The 21,600-nt window shown below is 36.3% G+C and overlaps 1 protein-coding gene and 1 pseudogene across 1 annotated transcript in view; one reads left to right on the top strand and one right to left on the bottom strand.

Annotated features, from left to right (window-relative positions):
- The window catches only part of LOC124527891 (uncharacterized), a 159,115-nt gene that overhangs the window by 129,069 nt on the left and 8,446 nt on the right, over nucleotides 1-21,600 (top strand). The window contains exons 54-60 of the mRNA XM_047101181.1: nucleotides 1,609-1,713; nucleotides 2,366-2,419; nucleotides 2,794-2,898; nucleotides 11,777-11,830; nucleotides 12,537-12,641; nucleotides 19,937-19,990; nucleotides 21,308-21,412. Coding sequence (XP_046957137.1) covers nucleotides 1,609-1,713; nucleotides 2,366-2,419; nucleotides 2,794-2,898; nucleotides 11,777-11,830; nucleotides 12,537-12,641; nucleotides 19,937-19,990; nucleotides 21,308-21,412 — 582 coding nt within the window. The remainder of the gene's footprint in view (nucleotides 1-1,608; nucleotides 1,714-2,365; nucleotides 2,420-2,793; nucleotides 2,899-11,776; nucleotides 11,831-12,536; nucleotides 12,642-19,936; nucleotides 19,991-21,307; nucleotides 21,413-21,600) is intronic.
- Nucleotides 8,006-8,476, bottom strand: LOC124527903 (iron-sulfur cluster assembly 1 homolog, mitochondrial-like; annotated as a pseudogene).

Genomic DNA, 21,600 nt, shown 5'->3' with positions numbered 1-21,600 from the left:
ACACATAAGGAAAGAGCAAGCAATTTGGTAAAGAACCAAAAAGACTTTTGAGAGGTGAAAATAGTAAAAATTTAAAACATTTGTCCGTTTCTTCCAGATTGTCTGGTGTATTGGCATATAAAATTTCATAATACTCTTTTATAATTATTTGTATTTCTGTGGTGTTGATTGTAATCTCTCCTCTTTTACTCATGATATTATTTATTTGGGTCCTTTCTCTTGTCTTTTTGATAAGTCTGGCTAGGAGGCTATCAATGTTATTAATTCTTTCAAAGAACCAGCTCTTAGTTTCATTTATCAATAATAGCCAAACTATGGAAAGAGCCCACGTGTCCATCAACTGATAAATGGATAAAGAAGATGTGTATATATACAGTGGAATAATACTCAGCCACCAAAAAGAATGAAATCTTGCCATTTGCAACAATGTGGATAGAGCTAGAGTGCGTTATACTAAGTGAACTAAGTCAGTCAGACAGAGAAAGACAATACCAGGCATATAGCACAGAAAGACAAAGAAATGGAGACTATGAAAGAGAGGTTAAGAGACACCGAGGATAGATAAGAAAATCTTATATATATCTATTTGGAATTCCAGGAAGAAAAGAGAAAGCAAGCAAGACAGAGGCAATATTTGAAGAGAACTTTCCAGAACAGATAAATAGTATAAATCTAATGAAGCCAAGTGACTCCTAAGCAGAATAAATAAAAAGAAATTTATACTAGACATATGCACTTGAAATATGCAACATATCTAATTTGTGAACTAAAAGCTTAGGATTCTAGGCAGCAAACTTCAGAGGTTCCCTTTACACTGATTTAAACAAAAGGCTTACTTAAACCAAAATTGTTTTTCCTTCTTGAAGTTACAAAAGTATAATAATCAAAAGATTATTTACCATAAAAATAGTACAAAACAAAAATTACTGTGGAAGCCTGAGGACCTGTTTTGAAACATACTTTTTAACAAGTACCACTATGTGTATTTTTATATATATTATATTAATTATTAATTCATATTAAGGCATGTCATCTTTGTACCTTTCTCGATTTATGTGCCTAACATTATACTGCTCCTAACATAATTACAATTTCAAACCATCAGGAGAACTACTTACATTTCTATTTTGTGAAGAAAAGACCCAAATTATTATTTTATTTTTTATATATTTATAAACCAGCCAAGGTGATAATAAATTTTAATTTTGGGGGGTGCCTGGGTGGCTCAGTCGGTTGAGTGTCCGACTTCAGCTCAGGTCATGCGTGATTTGATCACATTCATGAGTTCGAGCCCCACATTGGGCTCTGGGCTGGCAGCTCAAAGCCTGGAGCCTGCTTCAGATTCTGTCTCCCTCTCTCTCTCTCTGCCCCTCCCTACTCATGTTCTGTCTCTCTCTCTCTCTCAAAAATAAATAAACATTTAAAAAAGGTTTTTTTATTTTAATTTCTTTGTTTGTTATAGATTATGTGATTCTTAAGTTCCGATGAAATTATCTTAATGGCACATGAGTAAAAATATTGCTAGTTAACAGCATTTGATTGTAATCAAACTCACTAATTTTGTGTTCTTCGCAAGTTCTTTTTTATCACCATTTCTGTCTTTTCTAGGAAAGCAAGTTGATGTCAGTGATGTAGACAGTGCTCTGAAAGACATGAAAGTTGAGGTCACAGACAAGGAATACTTTAATTTAGTAAAAACTCTACCAGTTGATGGTAAGGATTTAAAATATATATGTATACTTCAAGGGGTTTAGACTACTTGCCTGTGAGATTTTCTTCTAAAATGCTGTCAGATTGTTATAGGTTGTTTTGTTTTATTTAATCATTTTTGAAAACTTTTAGCATTATTTACAATAATTCTAAATAATTATTTTAGAATAAAACTAAAATTTTAGTTTTTATTTTAGAATAAAAACTAAGTGACCCAAAAAATCAGGGTCATTTCATTTTCATTATGGTAATCAATAGCTATTTCCCTTAATCTTGCCAATAAGATATGTGTATTGTTGTCCTTAGTTCCACTAATATTCCTGAGAGTAAGTGGAAAAATGTAAAAATGGAAAAAGAAAGAATGTAAGGAAAGAAGTCGGAGGTAAAAATAAATCAAATGAGATATGTTTTATAAGTTTTAAGCCACTAATCCTTGCCTTTTATGCAAAAGTGAATAAATTTGCCTCATTAAAAATCTTTCTCCAAACCAACTTTGTCACTATTTGAGAGGAAATTAGGTACATTTCAGAAAAATCATTAAAAAGTCTATTTTTTTGAAATTATGGAAATAGGAGGAAAATTGTAGAATATTTATTATTTAGGTGAATCTCCCTTATTATTTTTCTCTGACCATGAATCATGTCTTTTCTTACAGCTGAAGGAAAGGTGTATCAAAAAGGGCTGCTGGATGGTGTGAAGGCTCTTCAAAGTGAGTGAGAAGTATGACGAGAAAACAGATATATCTGTGATATTCTCTTATTTTTCATATACACAGATTTATTTTTATTACATTAAAAATTTCACATGTGTATTTCCCAATATTTATGGATATGTGATATATGCCATAAATCCCTAGGAAATTACCCAGCCCTTTTCGAACTTGCACTATGTTGATATGAACAAAAAGATAGTCTGAGGATGAGACTCTACATCTAGTCTTAAAATTGACCCTCCTTATACCGTTGACTAGCTTTTACTGGACCTTAAAGTCTTCATGAGTAAAGTGATAACCATAATATACATGGATTAGTAAAGAGTTTTTCTACATCTCGGTTGTTTTTATGATAATTTGTCTCTCCTAAGGAGGAAAGGTGGCTATGAATAACCTCGTCCCATTTCTGGAAAATATGGGGATTAAGCTGTCACACGAAGAACTTGAAGATTTTTCACAAAACCTACCAGTTGATGGTAAGCATTGTATATAAAAATGCATTCCCTTTAGGACAGCTTGGGTTTGAGAGTATCCATAGACCAGTGATAGTGTGTATTTAGTATCAACAGGGCATTTTTTAAAGGATGTGGCTGAATTCAAGTTTCACATGAAAGCACATCCTGTCTCTTCTTTAAGAGAGTGTTCTACTATGAATAATTAAAATTGGTGAGAGTACTTACAGACCATTCTCAGATCAAAGAATAAAGAAGAAAATGAAAACAGAATGAGAAACATTTAAAAGAAACACTGAACAATAAGAGAACAGCCTATGATGAAGAATGATTCAAATTGACTAACGGTTGGGGTGCCTGGGTGCCTCAGTTGGTCGAGTGTCCAACTCGATTTCAGCTCAGGTCATGATCTCATGGTTCATGGGTTCAGGCCCTGCATCAGGCTCTGCGCTGACAGTGTGGAACCTGCTTGGAATTCTCTCTCTCCTGTTCTCTCTGCCCTTCTGCTGTTATCTCTCTCTCTCTCTCTCTCTCTCTCTCTCTCTCTCTCAAAAAATAAATAAAAACGTTTAAAATGTTTTTAATAAAAATAAATATAAAAAATAAAAATCTTTAAAACATTGACGGATGGTTATTTCCAGTATATATGCCTCAGCTATTCTGATATAGTCAGAAAGACTAAAAAGGGATAGAGAGAAACATAATAAGAATTTTAAAAACATACTAGCTATCAAGCATAATAATACTATTACAATATGTTATATATAACATGAGATTAAGATGTTGAAAATATTAATAAAATGAACATTTTTCCAGCGTAAAATAAATTACCTATGTTGAGCAAAGAAATGAAAAAAATCGAGAGACCAATAATAATAATTGCAAAAACCTATCAAATAATTGCATCTATCAACTGTCCACCACCACCTGTCACTCTAACAAAAGGTGACAGGCACAGAGAGTTTTAGGAGTAAGTTCTTTCAAATCTTCAATTTATTTTAATACTATCTAAACCGGTCCAGAGGATTCCAGTTTGAGATGATGAAAAAACCAAAATCTGTCTAGTTTTTCTTTCCTCCAATACCTAACAAAGTGAACAAGAACAAAGAGCTACAGGCAGAATTGAAGGTCTGATGGGAAGCCCAAGAATACCATCCCATGCACAGATCTGTGGTTTGGTTAGATGTCTTTACCGAGTTCATTCTACTTGACTAGAGCAACGAACTCTGTTGGGACATTAAACCAAACCTCAGATATGGGAGCAGGGCTCACATATAATGAAGACCATGTAACATATCACCACACTCTCCGATTACAATAGAAGTGAGTAGAACAGTTTTCTTTAAATGCATCTAGCTGAAGAAAGCTAACTGGTCTGAGATGCTATCAAAAGAGCAACTAAACATTGTTACATTAAATCCTGAGAATAAAATGAAAATCTGAACACAACTGCTGAAGTATATGCAAAATGAAAAGAAAGGATATGGCACCAATTCTAGCATTAGCACAGCAGAGAAAAATAGCAAAAGAAAAATAAGGAAACAAGATGGAATGGAAGGAAGATAGCATGCAAAAAACAAATAACTCCATCTCGTAGTAATATAGTCAGTTTAACCTAAGGAACAACCAAAAAGAAGTACTTGACAATTAATTCATATTACGGAGCAATTTCATGGATTCAATAAAACTAGATCTCAAAATGAGAAGGTTACATAACATGGTGGCACCAAAAGAGACAGGGGCACCGGGATGGCTCAGTCGGTTAAGCATCTGACTTTGGCTCAGGTCATGATCTTGCAGTCCATGAGTTCAAGCCCTGCATCGGGCTCTGTGCTGACAGCTCAAAGGCTGGAGCCTGTTTCAGATTCTGTGTCTCCCTCTCTCTCTCTGCCCCTCCCCTGCTCACGCTCTGTCTCTGAGAAATGAATAAACCTTAAAAAAATTTTTTTATAAAAAAAAAAAAAAGAGAGAGACAAGGGTGCCTTGGTTGCTCAGTCGGTTAAGCATCCGACTTTGGCTCAGGTCATGATCTCATGGTTCAGTGAGTTCGAGCCCCTTGTTAGGCTCTGTGCTGACAGTTCAGAGCCTGGAGCCTGCTTCAGATTCTGTGTCTCCCTCTCTTTCTGTTCCTCCCCTGCTTGTGCTCTTCTCTCAAAAATAAATAAAACATTAAAAATGTTTTTTTAAAAAGAGAGACAAACCATGAAACAGATTCCAAATGATAGAGAAAGAACTAAGGGTTGTGTCATAGACTCTAAGTCTAAAGTTCTCTTTTGACCAGCAAAAGAGTGGACACAAGATTAAAGCAAGAGATGGATAATGTCTGGGGAAAAGACAAGAGCCCCGAATAAGGGCCCTTGCCCCATATTTATTCAGATCAGAAGGCTTACACCCAAATGTAATGGGTGTGTACAAAGAGACAAACTAGGAACATTAACTTGGGGACGTGAGGGAAAAGGGGGGTTTTGAAGATATACAGTGTTTGGGGTTTGGGTCAATATAAAACAAAATCTGGGCACCAGGCAGATGGGTAGATGGTTGTTAACAGCAGACAGGGGGCGCTCTTTATCATACCTGTTTATCTTTGCCAGCCTAGGGGATAAGGCAGATAGGGGAAATAACCTCAGGGTTAATAAGGCAGCTTTTCTGACGTTAACCATCTCCCGCTTCGGGCTGCTTTGCCTGCAGCACAGCGGTCCATAGTCCAATTCACCAATTTACCTAACCTGGCCCTATTCTCCTGTGAAAGCAGATTTTCTCTGTAGTACTACCTTGGGGGTGCTTCCACCCTGAATATCTAATCTTGCTCATTTCATATACCTATCAGGGGTGCCTGGGTGGCTCAGTCAGTTGAGCATCCGACTTTGGCTCAGGTCATGATCTCACGGTCTGTGGGTTCACGCCCCGTGTCGGGCTCTGTGCTGACAGCTCAGAGTCTGGAGCCTGCTTCGGATTTTGTGTCTCCCTCTCTCTCTCTCTGCCCCTCTCCTGCTCATGCTCTCTCTCTCTCTCTGTCAAAAATAAATAAACATTAAAAAAAAATTTCATATACCTATCTATTGGGCACCTTTGCACCATACCTATTTTAGGCCTTTGCCTCTCCCTCTCTATTCTGGGACCTCTGCACCCCCTCTCTATTTTGGGGTGCCTTTGCTCCTCCCTATTCCTGGCAGCTTTGTGCCTCCCTATTCTTGGGGTGTCTTTGCACCCCCCTATTCTTGGAGTGCCAATCTAGTTTACCCAAACTTGGGTGTGAGCATTTTATGACTGTATTTCTTTATGCCTTGTTAACCCATTGGTGTAAACCTGGGGGATTCCTAAGCTTATCCCCACAGGGTTGCTGGAGGGAAGGTGGGGAGGGTGGGCTAAATGGGTGATGGGGATTAAGGAGGGCACTTGTGATGAGCACTGGGTGTTGTATGGAAGTGATGAATCACTAAATTCTACTCCTGAAAGTAATATTACACTATATGTTAACTAACTGGAGTTTAAGTAAAAACTTGAGGGGCGCCTGGCTGGCTCAGTTGGTTTTAAGCATCCGACTCTTTTTTTTTTTTTTATGTTTATTCATTTTTGAAAGACAGAGAGACAGAGCACAAGCAGGTGTGGGGCGGAGAAAGAGGGGGACACAGAATCTGAAGCAGGCTCCAGGCTCTGAGCTGTCAGCACAGAGCCCAATGCGGGGCTCGAACTCACGAACCGCGAGATCATGACCTGAGCCGAAGCCGGACGCTCAACGGACTGAACCACCCAGGCACCCCTTAAGCATCTGACTCTTAATTTCAGCTCACACCATGATCTCACAGTCCTGAGATGGAGCCTGGCTTCAGACTTAAGATTCTTTCTCTCCCTCTCCTCTGCCCATCCCCCTCTCATGCACACTTTCTCTCAAGATAAATTTTAAAAAAACATTTAAAAAAATGAATTAAAACTTGAAACTATAAAAAATAAAATTAAAAAATAATTAAATTTTAAAAATAAAACAAGGGGAATTGCCTAACTAAAGAAACAAAGTACTAAGCAATCATTATAGAATTACTAAATAAATTATAAACATCAAAGTAAAAAATAGATGTGGCTGAAATCTTATTGACAGACTAAGAGAACTTAAGATAATCACAGTAAAAGCAGAGGGAAAAGATTAATGCTATCAGGAATTTAAATTTTTTTTTAATGTTTTTTTATTTATTTATTGAGAGAGAGAGAGAGAGCAAGTGAGCAGGGGATGGGTAGAGAGTTAAAGAGACAGAGAATCCCAAGCAGGCTCTGTGCTGTCAGCACAGAGCCCTATGAGGGGCTGAAACTCACAAACTGTGAGATCATGACCTGAGCTGAAATCAAGAGTTGGACATTTAACCAACGGAGCCACCCAGGCACCCCTAATGCTATCTGGAATTTAAATAAAATCTTAAAAATATATATTAATGCTCTCTGGGAAGATCTTTTATGAAGACCAATCTTTTTAATGTAATTTACCTGCCTAATGTATAAGTGTCCTAAGACGTATGTAAACCTCCAAATCTGTTTTGTCAGTGTATTTAGAAAATACACAAGAATCTTTACAAACCTAAAAATATAAACTTGTGAGCACTAAAAAAAAAATTTTAATGATTAAAAGTCAGAACTTCCTACCTCTAAATTTTAAAAGCTGTCAACTGGTCAGGAAAATGCCAATGGATTTGCAGTCAGGCCATTCAACAGAGATCTAATGACTGCATACCTATTAAGAATACGTTTCCCAAAATCCTCTCAGAAAGGCAACTGTAATGGAATTAGTTCTAACAGAAAAGTTTCAAGAGAGTTAAGTGCAGAGTAGGATTTTTTTTCCTTCACAGAAAAGTGAGTGGAGCAGGTGAGTGAAATAGGTAAAGGGGATTTAGAGTAGAATTATCTTGATGAGCACTGAGAAATGTATAAAATTGTGTAATTAGGATATTGTACATCTAAAACTTACTGAATGTTAATTACACATGAATTTTTTAAAAGGAAGGGAAAAAGTAGAAAAATGACCCTCCAAAAGTGATGGCTTCTCATTTTCTGTCCTCTAAAAAGAATACAAATAACATCATCTAGAGTCTAACATAGTGGCTTCGTTTTCAAAATGCATCACTGTATTTTCCTCATAAGGCAGTTATACATTATAAACCTTAAGCATATAACAGTCACGTGATTTTTTCCTAAGCCCGCAGACTTCCACAAGCCTCCAGGAGCTTACAGCCAGACTAGTCCCGAGGTTTCGCATATTAAAGCTTTCTCCACAGCCACAACTTTCTTTTCTTGTTGGGGTTGTTGAACACAAACTCTTCAACTTAGACCAATTCTGTTCCTAAAAGTGTTAGCTGTGCTTTCTTTTTGATGAACACTCTGACTCCATCTTGAACAACGTCCCCATCGGAATCTACTTTTGTTTTGGTATATTCTAGAATATAAGAAAAGCTATTACAATCCCTGGCTTGAACACAAACTTTCACACCTATGTGTTCAAACTTATTTTTGAGAAGTTGTTTACTGCTGAAAGTGCCAGAGTAGGGGCAGGTGGGTCGGCCTGCATCTTCCTTTTCCTCACAGTCCAAACAGTGGCTTGGACTAACAAAGTTAACATCACCTTCTTGGTGTTCTGGTGTCCCAGGCTGGCTATTGTATAATTTTCTAGGTAAAGCTTTGCATTTAATGCAATGGATTTATTTTTAGGTATTTTTTATAATATTGAAAATGGTATATTTAAATTTTTTTCTTTTTCAGTTTGTTGCTGATACATAAAAAATATTGATTTTTGTGTAATGAGTTTGTACCCAGCAACCTTTCTATACTTTTATAAATTATAATTATCTGAATATCCTCCTGAGTTTTCTACATATATAATTATGTTTCCAAATAATGGCAGTTTTCTTTCTTTTCTATCATTATGCCTTTTATTTCTTCATCATGCCTTACTGCTTCAGTTAGAATTTCCAGTATAGTATTGTAAATGTGATGATAGCGGACATCCTTACCTCATTTCTTTTCCTTTTTTTCTTTTAGAGAGAGAGAGAGAGAGAGAGAGAGAGAGCGAGAGCGCACAAGTGGGGGCTGGGCAGAGGGAGAGGAAGGGAGAGAATCTTAAGCAGGCTCCATGCTCAGCACCACACCTGATGTGGGGGCTCGATCTTAGGACCATGAAATTGTGACCTGAGCTGAAATCAAGAGTCAGATGCTTAAACGACTGAGCCACCCAGGAGTTCCTACTTCATTTCTTTTTTTTTTTTTTTTATTTTTTTAATGTTTATTTATCTTTTTTTATTTATTTTTTTTTAATTTTTTTTTTCAACGTTTATTTATTTTTGGGACAGAGAGAGACAGAGCATGAACGGGGGAGGGGCAGAGAGAGAGGGAGACACAGAATCAGAAACAGGCTCCAGGCTCTGAGCCATCAGCCCAGAGCCCGACGCGGGGCTCGAACTCACGGACCGCAAGATCGTGACCTGGCTGAAGTCGGACGCTTAACCGACTGCGCCACCCAGGCGCCCCAATGTTTATTTATTTTTGAGAGAGAGAAAGACAGAACATGAGTGGGAGAGTGGCAGAGAGAGAGGGAGACACAGAATCTGAAGCAGGCTCTGAGCTGTCAACACGATGTGGGGCTTGAACCCATGAACCATGAGATCAAGACCTGAGCCGAAGTCGGACACTCAACCGACTGAGCCACTCAGGTGCCCCAGCCTGCCTCATTTCTGATCGCGAAGAGAAACGTTTCCATATTTCACCATTAAGTATTACCTTATTGAAGTTTTATATATATCACTTTTATCAGATTAAAGGAGTTCCCTTCTATTCCTATTTTGCTAAGAGTTTTGTGTTATTTCTTTCAACAATGTTTTGTAGTGTTTGAAGTATGATCTTTGTACTTCTTTTGTTAACTTTATTCCTAGGTGATTTATTCTATTTAGTGCTCTTCTAAGTGACACTTTCCTTACTATTATTTTTGAATTGCTTATAGCCATTACTTTTTAGTGTGTTGAGATTTGGCTTTATAATCCAGTACATGGTGATTTTTGCTAAATATTCCCTATGTGAAAAAACATGCATTCTGAAATTATTGGGTACGGTGTTGCCTATATCTCCATTAAATCAACTTTGTTAAATTTCTTGTTCAAATATCCTGAAGTCTTAAGGATTTAATATCTTAATATCTGCTTATTCTATTAACTACTGACAAAGATGTATCATATCTCCCCCTGGGTGCCTAGATGGCTTATGACTCAGGTCATGACTCATAATTTGTGACTTTGAGCCCCACATCTGGCTCTGTGCAGACAGCATGGAGCCTGCTTAAGATTCTCCCTCTCTCTGCCCCTGACCTCTGCTCGCACACTCTCTATCTCAAAATAAATGAACTTTAAAAAATTTCTCTCAGTGTAATTTTGGATTTTTATTTCTCATTATAATTTTATAATTTTCTTTGTTTTTTTTTTTGAGACCGTGTTAATACGAGCATACAAGTTTGGAATTATAACATCTTCATGGTGAATTAAACTTCTTTTTGTTATTACTAGAAAAGCTTTTTCTTAAAGCCTATTTTGATTGATGTTAATATTCCTACTCTACCTTTGCTTAGTGTTTGTATGGTCTATACTTATCCATCCTTTTACTTTTGACTTCTCTGAATCCTTAGATTTCAGATATTTTAAATTCTTAAATTTTGAGCCTTAGATCACTTCCTTGATGAATTTTACCTAGCATATAAGTAAGAAATAATTTCCACATTACTCAACTCTTCAAAAAATATAAAAACAAGAAACACTTGCCAGTTTGATTTATGGAACTATCATAATCTTTATACCGAAATTTGATGAAGACAACACAAAAAAGGAAAATCACAGGCTAATCTTTGTATAAACAAACAATGCAAAAATCCTAACCAATTAGCATGCAAAAACCCAAAACAATTAGCAATCTGAAAATCATTTTTGCAATATTAGTGGTAATTATGAGATTACTGACATATTTGTGTTTAAATCTACTTTACTGAATTCCCGTTTTTGTACCACATGTTCAACTTTCTGTTTCCTTCCATTCTTGCCTTCCTTTTGGACTAATTATTTTTTATTTTTCTTGTTAATTTAGAAGCCTCAAAGGTTATTGTAGAAATTACAATATGCATCCTTAATCTATCATAATCCGATTTTATTTTGGACTTTTATCCTCATTCAAGATGATACTGTTTTTGTTTTATACAATGTTTTCCCAGAATTATTTATATATTATCATTTCATTTCTTCTTATCCTTCCTTCCCTGTTGTCCTATATTGAAAGGGAACACTGAGAGCTAAGTCAAATAAAAAATTTTTTTTCAGGCATCTGGATGCCTCAGTTGGCTAAGTGTCTGACTCTTGATCTCCGCTCAGGTCATGATCTCAGGGTTTGTGAGATCAAGGCCTGTGTCAGGCTCTGTGCTGCCAATGTGGAGCCTGCTTGAGATTCTCTCTCTCCCTCTCTCTCTGCCCCTCCCCTGCTTGTGTGTGTGCTCTCTCTCTCTCAAAATAAATAAACTTAAAATTTTTTTTAATTAAAAAATTTAAAAAATATATTTTCAACCTGTACCTAAACAGTCATATAAAATTTTACAGCATCAGGAACCAAAAGAAATGTATAAATAGTTAACAGGAGAACAAAAAACCGACTGTAAACAAAGTAACAGAATCTGAATACAGGGGAAAAAACTGAGATGCATGAAACAAAGTGGAGGAAAAAACTGTAAAAAACATTCTTATATCTAAGTAAATATGATGAAAAATGTAATATAATAGTCTGGAACTAAAATTCAAGATGATATCAATGTTCTAGTTGGGGGACAGGTATCATAAGTAGAGAAAGCAGAAGGAACAGTCTCATTGTTGGTCTGTGACTGCTTTTTGTCTTACAGGTGGTGGGAAGGTTGATCTGAAAAATGTGACAATGAAAATGAAAGAGTTTACAGGTGAGTTTCTATGACACTGAAACCCTAATGCTTTATAATAAATTATATTTAAAATTTTATATTCCTAGTAGTCTATTGTCCGTATTAATTTTGCCATTTTACCAAGTTATTATAAAATATAAAATATTTCTGCCTGATAAAATCCATTTGATCTTGGATTATCTGTTTGAAAAATAAACTATAAGACTTGCTTTTGATAACATGTCCTATGTACTGTACAGATTTTTTTCTCATATATGTATATATGTCTTCACCTACATGTAAATAGCTAAATTTTAGGTAAGCACATGAATAAATAAGGTAAAGTTTTGGAAAGCTCAAGATAATGTGGTTTTGTCAGCAATCAATTACATAAGTCAATATAAGATCTCCTGCCATAATCATTTCTTTCGGCAATTCATTATCCAATTTGGTAACTAGATTTTATTCTGTTCATTATCCCCCAAATTAAGGGAGCCTTTATTATATCAATAATTTAGGAACAAATTTGCTTTGACTTCTAACGACACACTGTATTTCCACATTCCATTTTACTTTCACTCTTTAATCCCCAACTGGGAATGATGCCATATAAGCTATTTTAAGTATATTTAAAAGTACATATCCTATAGGTCAATAACATTTTCTTATGAACCTCTTAAACTTACATAATACTGAGTAGTTAATTTCTATAATTTTCACCTATAAACCTTCTGTATTTTCAAAGGAGAAAAGATTGATGCCACAGATCTGAAAAACATTCTTGGAGACATGGGGATAGAAGTCAACGATAAGGAGTGTCTGGAACTACAAAAATTACTACCCGCTGATGGTGAGCTGCATCTGTGACCTCCAGAGAGTTCAGTTTAATGGTTCTATTTATGATCTTTATATTTTAAAGTGACACATGTTCAGGTATTTGTTACCTGCACCCATCCTCCAGCTCTTGCTTGAACAGTCTCTTACTCTGTACTATTCAAGTACAGAGTTCAGCTGTGAAAAAGAATCCTTTTCCACAAAATCAGTATTGAGGAAAGATGTTACTGATGATTTGGGAAGGGAAAGGACAGAGGGATTTATATCTTGTCTCAGTAAATTGCAAAAGTCCTCATAAATTCCTGTTCTCTCCCAGAGTTACTGTTCCTTACATTGTCCCTGGGGGGGTTCCCTTTTCCTAATCCTTATCCCTCTAAGAGCTGAACCCTCAAAACTCCCCCCTCTGTTAAGCTCAATTTCTTTTTTATTAAGTTTTTATTTTAATTCCAGTGTAGTGAATATACAGTGATATATTCATTTTAGGTGTACAATATAGTCATTTCAACAATTCCATACCTCACTCGGTACTCATCACAAGTGTACTCCTTAATACCCATCACCTATTTCATGATCACCCCACTCAGCTCCCCTCTGGTAGCCATCAGTTTGTTCTCTATAGTTAAGAGTCTATTTCTTGGTCGGTCTCTCTCTCTCTCTCTCTCTCCTTGTTTTGGTTCTTAAATTCCACACATGAGTGAAATCATATGGTATTTGTCTTTCTCTGACTAACTTATTTTGCTTAGCATATATACTCTCTGGCTCCATCCATGTTGTTGCAAATGGCAAGGTTTCATTCTTTTTATGGCTGAATAATATTCTGGGGTGTGTGTGTGTGTGTGTGTGTGTGTGTGTGTGTGTGTGTGTATTTACCACATCTTCTTTATCCATTCATCTCTCTATGGACCCTTGGGCTGCTTCCATAATTTGGCTATTGTAAATAATGCTGCTATAAACATAGGGGTGTATGTATCCCTTTCAGTTAGTGTTTTTGTATTTTTTGGGTAGACATCCAGTAGTGCAATTCAAAGGGTAGTTCTATTTTTAGCTTTTCTGAGAAACCTTCATACTGTTTTTCCACACTGGCTATACCAGTTTGCATTCCCGCCAACAGTGCAAGAGTGTTCCTTTTTCTCCACATCCTCACCAAAACTTGTTTCTTATGTTTTTTATTTTAGCCATTCTGACAGGTGGGAGATGATATCTCATTGCAGTTTTGATTAGCATTTCCCTGATGATGAGTGATGTTGAGCATCTTTTCATGTGTCTGTTGGCCATCTGTATGTCTTCTTTGGAGAAATGTCTGTTCACGTCTTCTGCCCATTTTTAAATTGGATTATTTGGTTTTTGAATGTTGAGTTGTATCAGTTCTTTATATATTCTTAATACTAACCCTTTATTGGATATGTCATTTGCAATTATCTTCTCCCGTTTAGTAGATTGCCTTTAGTTTTGTTTATTGTTTCCTTCGTTGTGCATAAGCTTTATATTTTGATGAAGTCCCCATAGTTTATTTTTACTTTTGTTTCCCTTGCCTCTGGTGACACATCTAGAAAAATGTTGCTATGGCTAATGCCAGAGAAATTACTGCTTGTGCTCTTTCATAGGATTTTTATGGCTTCAGGTCTCACATTTAGGTCTTTAATCCATTTTGAATTTATTTTCATGTATGGTGTAAGAAAGTGGTCCAGTTTCATTCTTTTGCATGCGGTTGTTTAGTTTTTCCAGCACCATTTATTGAAGAGACTATCTTTTCCCCATTGGATATTCTTATCTCCTTGACAAAGATTAATCGACCATATAATTGTGAGTGTATTTCTGGGTTTTCTATTCTGTTACATTGATCTATGTGTCTTTTTGTGCCAGTACCATACTGTTTTGGTTACTACGGCTTTGTAATATAACTTGAAGTCCAGAATTGTGATACCTCCAGCTTTGCTTTTCTTTTTCAAAATTGCTTTGGCTATTTGGGGTCTCCTGTGTTTCCATATAAATTTTAGGGTTTTTTTCTAGTTAAAAAATGTGTTGATATCTTGATAAGGATTACAATAATGTACAGGTTGCTTTGGGTAGTATAAACATTTTAAGAATATTTGTTCTCTCAATCCATGAGCATGGAATGTCTTTTCATTCATTTGTGTTTTCTTCAATTTCTTTCATCAGTGTTTTACAGTTTTCAGAGTACAGGTCTTTCACCTCTTTGATTAGGTTTATTCCTAGGCATTTTGTTATTTTTGGTGCAGTTGTAAATGGGATTGTTTTCTTCATTTTTCTTCCTACTACTTAATCATTAGTGTATAGAAATACAACAGATTTCTGACTATTGATTTGTATCCTGTGACTACTGAATTCATTTATCAGTTGTAGTAGTTTTTGGTGAAGTCTGTAGGGTTTTCTTTATTATTAGTATGTTTTATTTAAACTTTAACAGTTCCCCCTCCCTTTTTTCTTGCCATGTATTTATTAAAGAAACTGGGTCATCTGTTCTAATATTTCTTACATTCTAGATTTCATTGATTACATCTCCAGGGTGTTCCTCAAATTTTTTTAAATGTTTTATTTATTGTTGAGAGAGAGAGAGAGAGAGAGAGAGAGAGAGAGACAGCACAAGTGGGGCAGGAGCAGAGAGAGTGGGAGACACAGGCTCCGAAGCAGGCTCCAGGCTCCAGGCTCCAAGCTGTCAGCACAGAGCCTGATGTGGGGCTTGAACCCATGAACTGTGAGATCATGACCTGATCCAAAGTCGGACACTCAATCAACTGAGCCACACAGGCAGCCCTCCAGGGAGTTCTTTAAATGTTCCTCTACCACCTACACATTCTGTACACTAGGCAGACCTAAACACTTGATTAGATTTCAGGTTTGCTTTTTTTCCCCAGAAAGAATATTTACACCTAGTATCATGTGCTTCATATTGCATCACATGAGGAAGTGCATTAGCTTGTATCTCTTTCTTTTTTTTTGTTTTTTTTTTGTTTGTTTGTTTTTGTTTGGGTTTTTTTTATCTCTTTCTATATGATGTGAAAATATACATCTGGACTCTGATGATGTCATTCTGATCCCATCCATCATAATATTTTCTGTCAGCCTTTTACCTAATGAGTAGTTTTAGCAGCTATTGATAATCACTACTTAAACCCATTATTTCACTTGGAGTTACAAAATGGTAAAAATTCTTCATTCTTCCTGCATCTATTAACTAAAATACTTCTGAAAGAATTCTCTCACTAAATTATTTGGATTTTTACTTTTTAAAAATCTGAAATCTGAATCATTTACATCTTCAACTTAAGAACAATGACTTACTTATTAGATTTATACAAAAAGAAATCAATGTTCAGTCTACAAATTTAGAAAAATATACAACTGTTTGGGTAACGACAAACATCCATATACTGGTATTGCAAAGCTCTTATTACAAGAATAATTCTTATTCCAGTTCAAAGACTTTTTCAACAAGAAGACTATATGACAGTCTTGTAATTTAGAAGTAACTATGTATCAAAATCTCTTGGGCACCTGGCTGGTTCAGCAGGCTAAGCGTCTGACCCTTGATTTTGGCTCAGGTCATGATCTCACAATTCATGAGTTCAAGCCCCATATCAGGCTCTGTGCTGATGGTGCGGAGCCTGCCTGGGATTCTCTCTCCCTCTCTCTCTGCCCATTTCCCACTTGCTCTTTCTCTCTCTCAAAATAAATAACTTAAAAAAAAAGAATCTCTGTACATCAACAGATGAAGTAAAGATAAGCACCTGTGGGAAATGCTATGTGAATATCTCTGAATCAAGAACAATATCTTGCTAATAATGAAAAGACTGCAGACCCTGGCCACCCCCACCCCCCCCCCCCCAAAAAAAAGTTGTTCAAAAGCATGTCTGGAGATTTTGAACAAATCCAGACAAGCATGAAGAAGCGTGTCTGGAGCTGAGCCATGGTGAGAAGTATAGACAAGACTTGTCTACAGAAACATAGAGGGTAATAGTCAGACAACAGGTGGTCTGCTCTCTTAAGACTACAAAAAGAGGCAGCTCAAAATTAGCTTGCACACTTTCTTTCCTGGGGTCTCCTCAGCAATGAAAAACCACAAGGCTCCGGGGTTTTCTATATAGAGTATTGTGTCATTTGCAAATAGTGAGTTTTACTTCTTGCTTACCAATTTGGATGCCTTTCATTTCTTTACGTTGTCTAATTGCTGTGGCTATGACTTCCAGTACTATGTTGAATAAAAGTGGTGAGAATGGACATCCTTGTCTTTGTTAGCCATGGAGTTTTCATACGTGACCTTTATTATGTTGAGGTGTGTTCCCTCTAAAACTACTTTGTTGAGGGCTTGTGTCATGAATGGATGTTGTATTTTATCAAATGCTTTTTCTGCATCTAGTGAGATGATCGTATGGTTTTTATCCTTTCGTTTGTTGATGTGATGTATGACGTTGATTGATTTGCGAATATTGAACCACCCTTACATCCTAGGAATAAATCCCACTTGATCATGGTGAATGATTTTTTAAAAGTATTGTTGGGTTCTGTTTGCTTAGTATTTTGTTCAAGATTTTTGCATCTATGTTTATCAGAAATATTGGCAGTGGTGTCTTTATCCGGTTTTAGTATCTAGGTGATACTCACCTAATAAAATGAATTTGGAATTTTTCCTTCTTCTATTTTTGGAATAGTTGGAGTAGAATAGGCATTAATTATTCTTTAAATGTTTGATAAGATTCACCTGTGAAGCCATCTGATCCTGGTCTTTTGTTTGTTGAGAGTTTTTTAGTTACTGATTTAATCTCCTTGCTGGTAATCATTCACTTCAAATTTTCTATTTCCTCTTGCTTCCATTTTGGTAGGTTATATGTTTCTAGGAATTTATCCATTTCTTTTCAGTTGTCAATTTGTCGGCGTATAGTTTTTTCTAATATTCTCTTATAATTGTTTGTATTTATGTGGTGTTGTTTGTTATTTCTCTTCTTTCACTGGTGATTTTGTTTGTTTGAGTCCTTTCTCCCTCCCTCTCTCTCTCTCTCTCTTTTGATGATGAGTCTGGCTAGTTTATCAATTTTGCTGATCTTTTAAAAGAACCAGCTCCTACAAATCTATAAAGAACTTATCAAACTCAACTTATCAACTCAGTGAAGAAATGGGCAAGAGACATGAACAGATACTTTTCCAGTGAAGACATGGCTTCCAATGAAGATGGCTAACAGACACATGAAAAGATGCTCAACATCACTCATCATCACGGAAATACAAATCAAAACCACAACGAGATACCACCTCACGCCTGTCAGAATGGCTAACATTACCAACTCAGGAAACAACAGATGTTAGTGAGAATGCAGAGAAAGGGGAACACTTTTGCACTGTCGGTGGGAATGCAAACTTGTGTGGCCACTTTGGAAAACAGTGTAGAGTTTCCTCAAAAAATTAAAAATAGAACTACCCCATGATCCAACTGCACTACTAGGTATTTACCAAAAGGATACAAAAATGCTGATTCAAAGGGGCACATGCACCCCAATGTTTCAGCAGTACTGTCAACAATAGCCAAATTATGGAAAGAGCCCAAAGGTCCACCGACTGATGAATAGATAAAGAAAATGCAAAATATATATACAATGGAATACTATTCAGCAATCAAAAAGAATGACCTTTTGCCACTTGCAAGAACGTGGATGGAGATACAGTGTATTATACTAAGGAAAATAAGTCAGAGAAAGATAAATATCATAGGATTTCACTCATGTGGAATCTAAGAAACAAAGCATGTGAACATAGGGGAAGGGAAGGAAAAAATAAGATAGAAACAGGGAGGCAAATCATAAAAAGATTCTTTTTAAAAAAATTTTTTAGTGTTTATTTATTTTTGAGAGAGAGAAAGACAGAATGTGAGCAGGGGAGGGGCAGAAAGAGAGGGAGACACAGAATCTGAAGCAGACTCCAGGCTCTGAGCTGTCAGCACAGAGCCAGACATGGGTGAACCCATGGACCTTGAGATCATGACCTGAGCTGAAGTCAGACACTTAACCACCACCCAGGTGCCCCCCATAAAAGATTCTTAAGAGAGCGGGAAGCAAAGTATAAGAGCATCTTAATGGCAGAAAACAAACTGAGGGTTGATGGAGGGAGGTGGGCGGGGGATGGGCTAAATGGGTGATGGGCATTAAGGAGGGCACTTGTTGGGATGAGCACTGAGAGTAATATGTAAGTGATGAATCACTAAATTCCAACTCCTGAAACCATTATTACACTATATGTTAACTAACTTGGATTTAAATACATTTTTTTTTAAAATTAAGGGGCACCTGGATGGCTCAGTTCATAAGGCATCTGACTTCAACTAAGGTCATGATCTCACAGTTTGTGAGTTCGAGCCCCACATCAGACTCTCTGCTTCAGCACAGAGCCCACTTTGGATCCTCTGTCCCCCTCTCTCTCTGCCCTTCCTCCATTCATTCTCTCTCTCTCTCTCAAAATAAATAAATCAACTTAAAATCTTAAAAATAAATAAATAAATAAGTAAATAAAATTTAAAAACTTTAAAAAAAATTTTAATATGAAATTTATTGTCAAATTGGTTTCCGTACAACACCCAGTGCTCATCCCAACAGGTGCCCCCATCAGTGCCCATCATCCACCCTCCCCACCCTCCCGCCCCCCCATCCCCCCATCAACCCTCAGTTTATTTTCAGTTTTTAAGAGTCTCTTATGGTTTGGCTCCCTCCCTCTCTAACTTTTTTTTTCCTTCCCCTCCCCCATGGTCTTCTGTTAAGTTTCTCAGGATCCATATGTTTTCACAACATATGGTATCTGTCTTTCTCTGTATGACTTATTTCCCTTAGCATGACACTCTCCAGTTCTATCCACGTTGCTACAAAAGGCCATATTTCATTCTTTCTCATTGCCACGTAGTATTCCATTGTGTATATAAACCACATCTTCTTTATCCATGAAAACACTCAAGAAATGTTAATGGCAAATAGAGGGAAGATGCAAAGTCCCTTGCTCAGTATCTGTGCTAGATGCAAAGTTCACCAAAAACAAAACCAGCTGGCCTCTATAAATGATATATTTTGCCATGCTTATAAGAAAGTATCTGGAGATAGTACGTTTGTCATATTCAGACCCTGTGTTCAAGGAACATGACCCAAATGCCATTGTCCTTCTTACTAATAAGGAATCAAGCACTCAAAGCAGAAAATATAAATTTAAGGTGAACACAAATTATTTAGTAGAATATATGGACTTTCACTGGGCCCTAAGTCCCAATTTTCCTAACACTTATGTCTTGGTCTGAATGTTTTATGTTTTGTATTACAGCTGATGGAAATGTTTCTCTGAAAAAAGTGATGAGTGATGTGAAAGCAGTTACAGGCAAGTTACAAGTTATCATAAAGATTAAAATTCTAATTCTTTAATGACATTTTCCTGTTTTCAGTGAACACATAATCCATAAGTATAGTACTCATTTCCATGACTCCACCTCAATGAAGTAGCTAGAATAGTTCCAATACCATTGCATCAACACATGGTTGTTTCCTTATTCCTTTACCATGCCTCCTTGTTGAGATAGCACTATTCTGAATTTTATATTGTTCATTATTCTTTTTAAAAAGAATAGTTGTATTACCTATATAATAATAGCATAGTATTTCATTTTGTTTCATCTGCCTCTATAAAAATGCTATCACAAATAGTGTGCAGTGTTCCCTAACCCTAATAATTTGCAGGTTCTATAACTTGTTTTTTAAGATCATTGTGAGAAATCTATAAAGAAAAGCAAGAAATCATTGTCCAAAAAAGTCAGCATAGTGATTACCTCTAGAGAAAGACTGTGGATAGGGATTGGGAAAGAGTATGACAGACCCCCAGAGTGTTGTCATGTTCTATTTCTCACCTGCATGGTGGTTACAAAGATGTTGTTCCAAGTGCTTATGTCTAATTGCCCAAAGTCAATCTTTGGGTTGTCTGGATTAAAATTTTTTTCTCATTTCTCAGTAGCAAGTCCTATATCCTCTAAAATACTTGCCTATAATAATGCTTCTGATCCTCACCACTGGGAAAAAACTTGAAAATCTGTATCAAGGATAAACAAACTACAGCCCATGGACCAAATCTAGTCCTCTGCCTCTTTTTATAAATAAAATTGTGTTAGAACACACTTGTATTCCTCATTTATGTATTATTAATGGCTGCTTTTGTGCTACAACAGCAGAGTTGAGTAGCTGTAACAGAGGCTGTATACCCTGCAGAACCTAAAATATTTACAATCTCGCCCTTTACAGATAAAGTTCACCAATCCTTGATCTAGATCACCACAACAATAGTTGAAGTAAAAACTGGGGTATATTGTTCAAAGAATCTAATAATTTGGGGGGGGGGAACCGAGAGCAATATTAAGTTAACCTTTATATTCTAATTAGCAAGACATTACCTAAAAAGCCCAGTTTACTGAGAATTGTGCTTTCTTATCCCCAGTGTTAAGAAAGTGCACCTTTCCCTTAGGGACAAGGGAATACATTCTAATTCTTTGCCTGCCCTTTACTCCACCAAGCAGGTCTTGTGCTTTTGCTTTTTACCTAGCAGTTGGGGAGAGTGATGTTTAAACAGGGGCAGTTTTGTTTCATCTTTTTGAATACTTAGGTAATTCTTAATATTGTCAACGATACTTGCCATTTCTGTTTTTTGAAGGAGAAAAAGTTAACGTCAAAGATCTGAAAAATATTCTGGAAGACATTGGGATAGAATTCACACCTAAAGAATACCTGGAACTGGTGAAAAATCTTCAAGTTGATGGTAAGCATTTCAAATACTCTTAGAGCCTTCAAGGGAGGTGGTCCTGTGTGTTTAAAACAACTTTTTTAAAAAGCACTATAATTATTTTTCCTTCCCTTCCCCTATGTTCATCTGTTTGGTTTCTTAAATTCCTCATATGACTGAAATCATATGACATTTGTCTTTCTCTGACTGACTTATTTCACTCA

This window comes from Lynx rufus, unplaced genomic scaffold (genome assembly GCF_022079265.1).
Source record: "Lynx rufus isolate CCGP_SWC_20201006 ecotype Redwood Valley unplaced genomic scaffold, mLynRuf1.p SCAF_59, whole genome shotgun sequence".
Classification (NCBI taxonomy): Eukaryota; Metazoa; Chordata; class Mammalia; order Carnivora; family Felidae; genus Lynx; species Lynx rufus.
The sequence above is the reverse complement of the archived record's forward strand: the minus strand, read 5'-3'. Positions and strand labels throughout refer to the sequence as shown.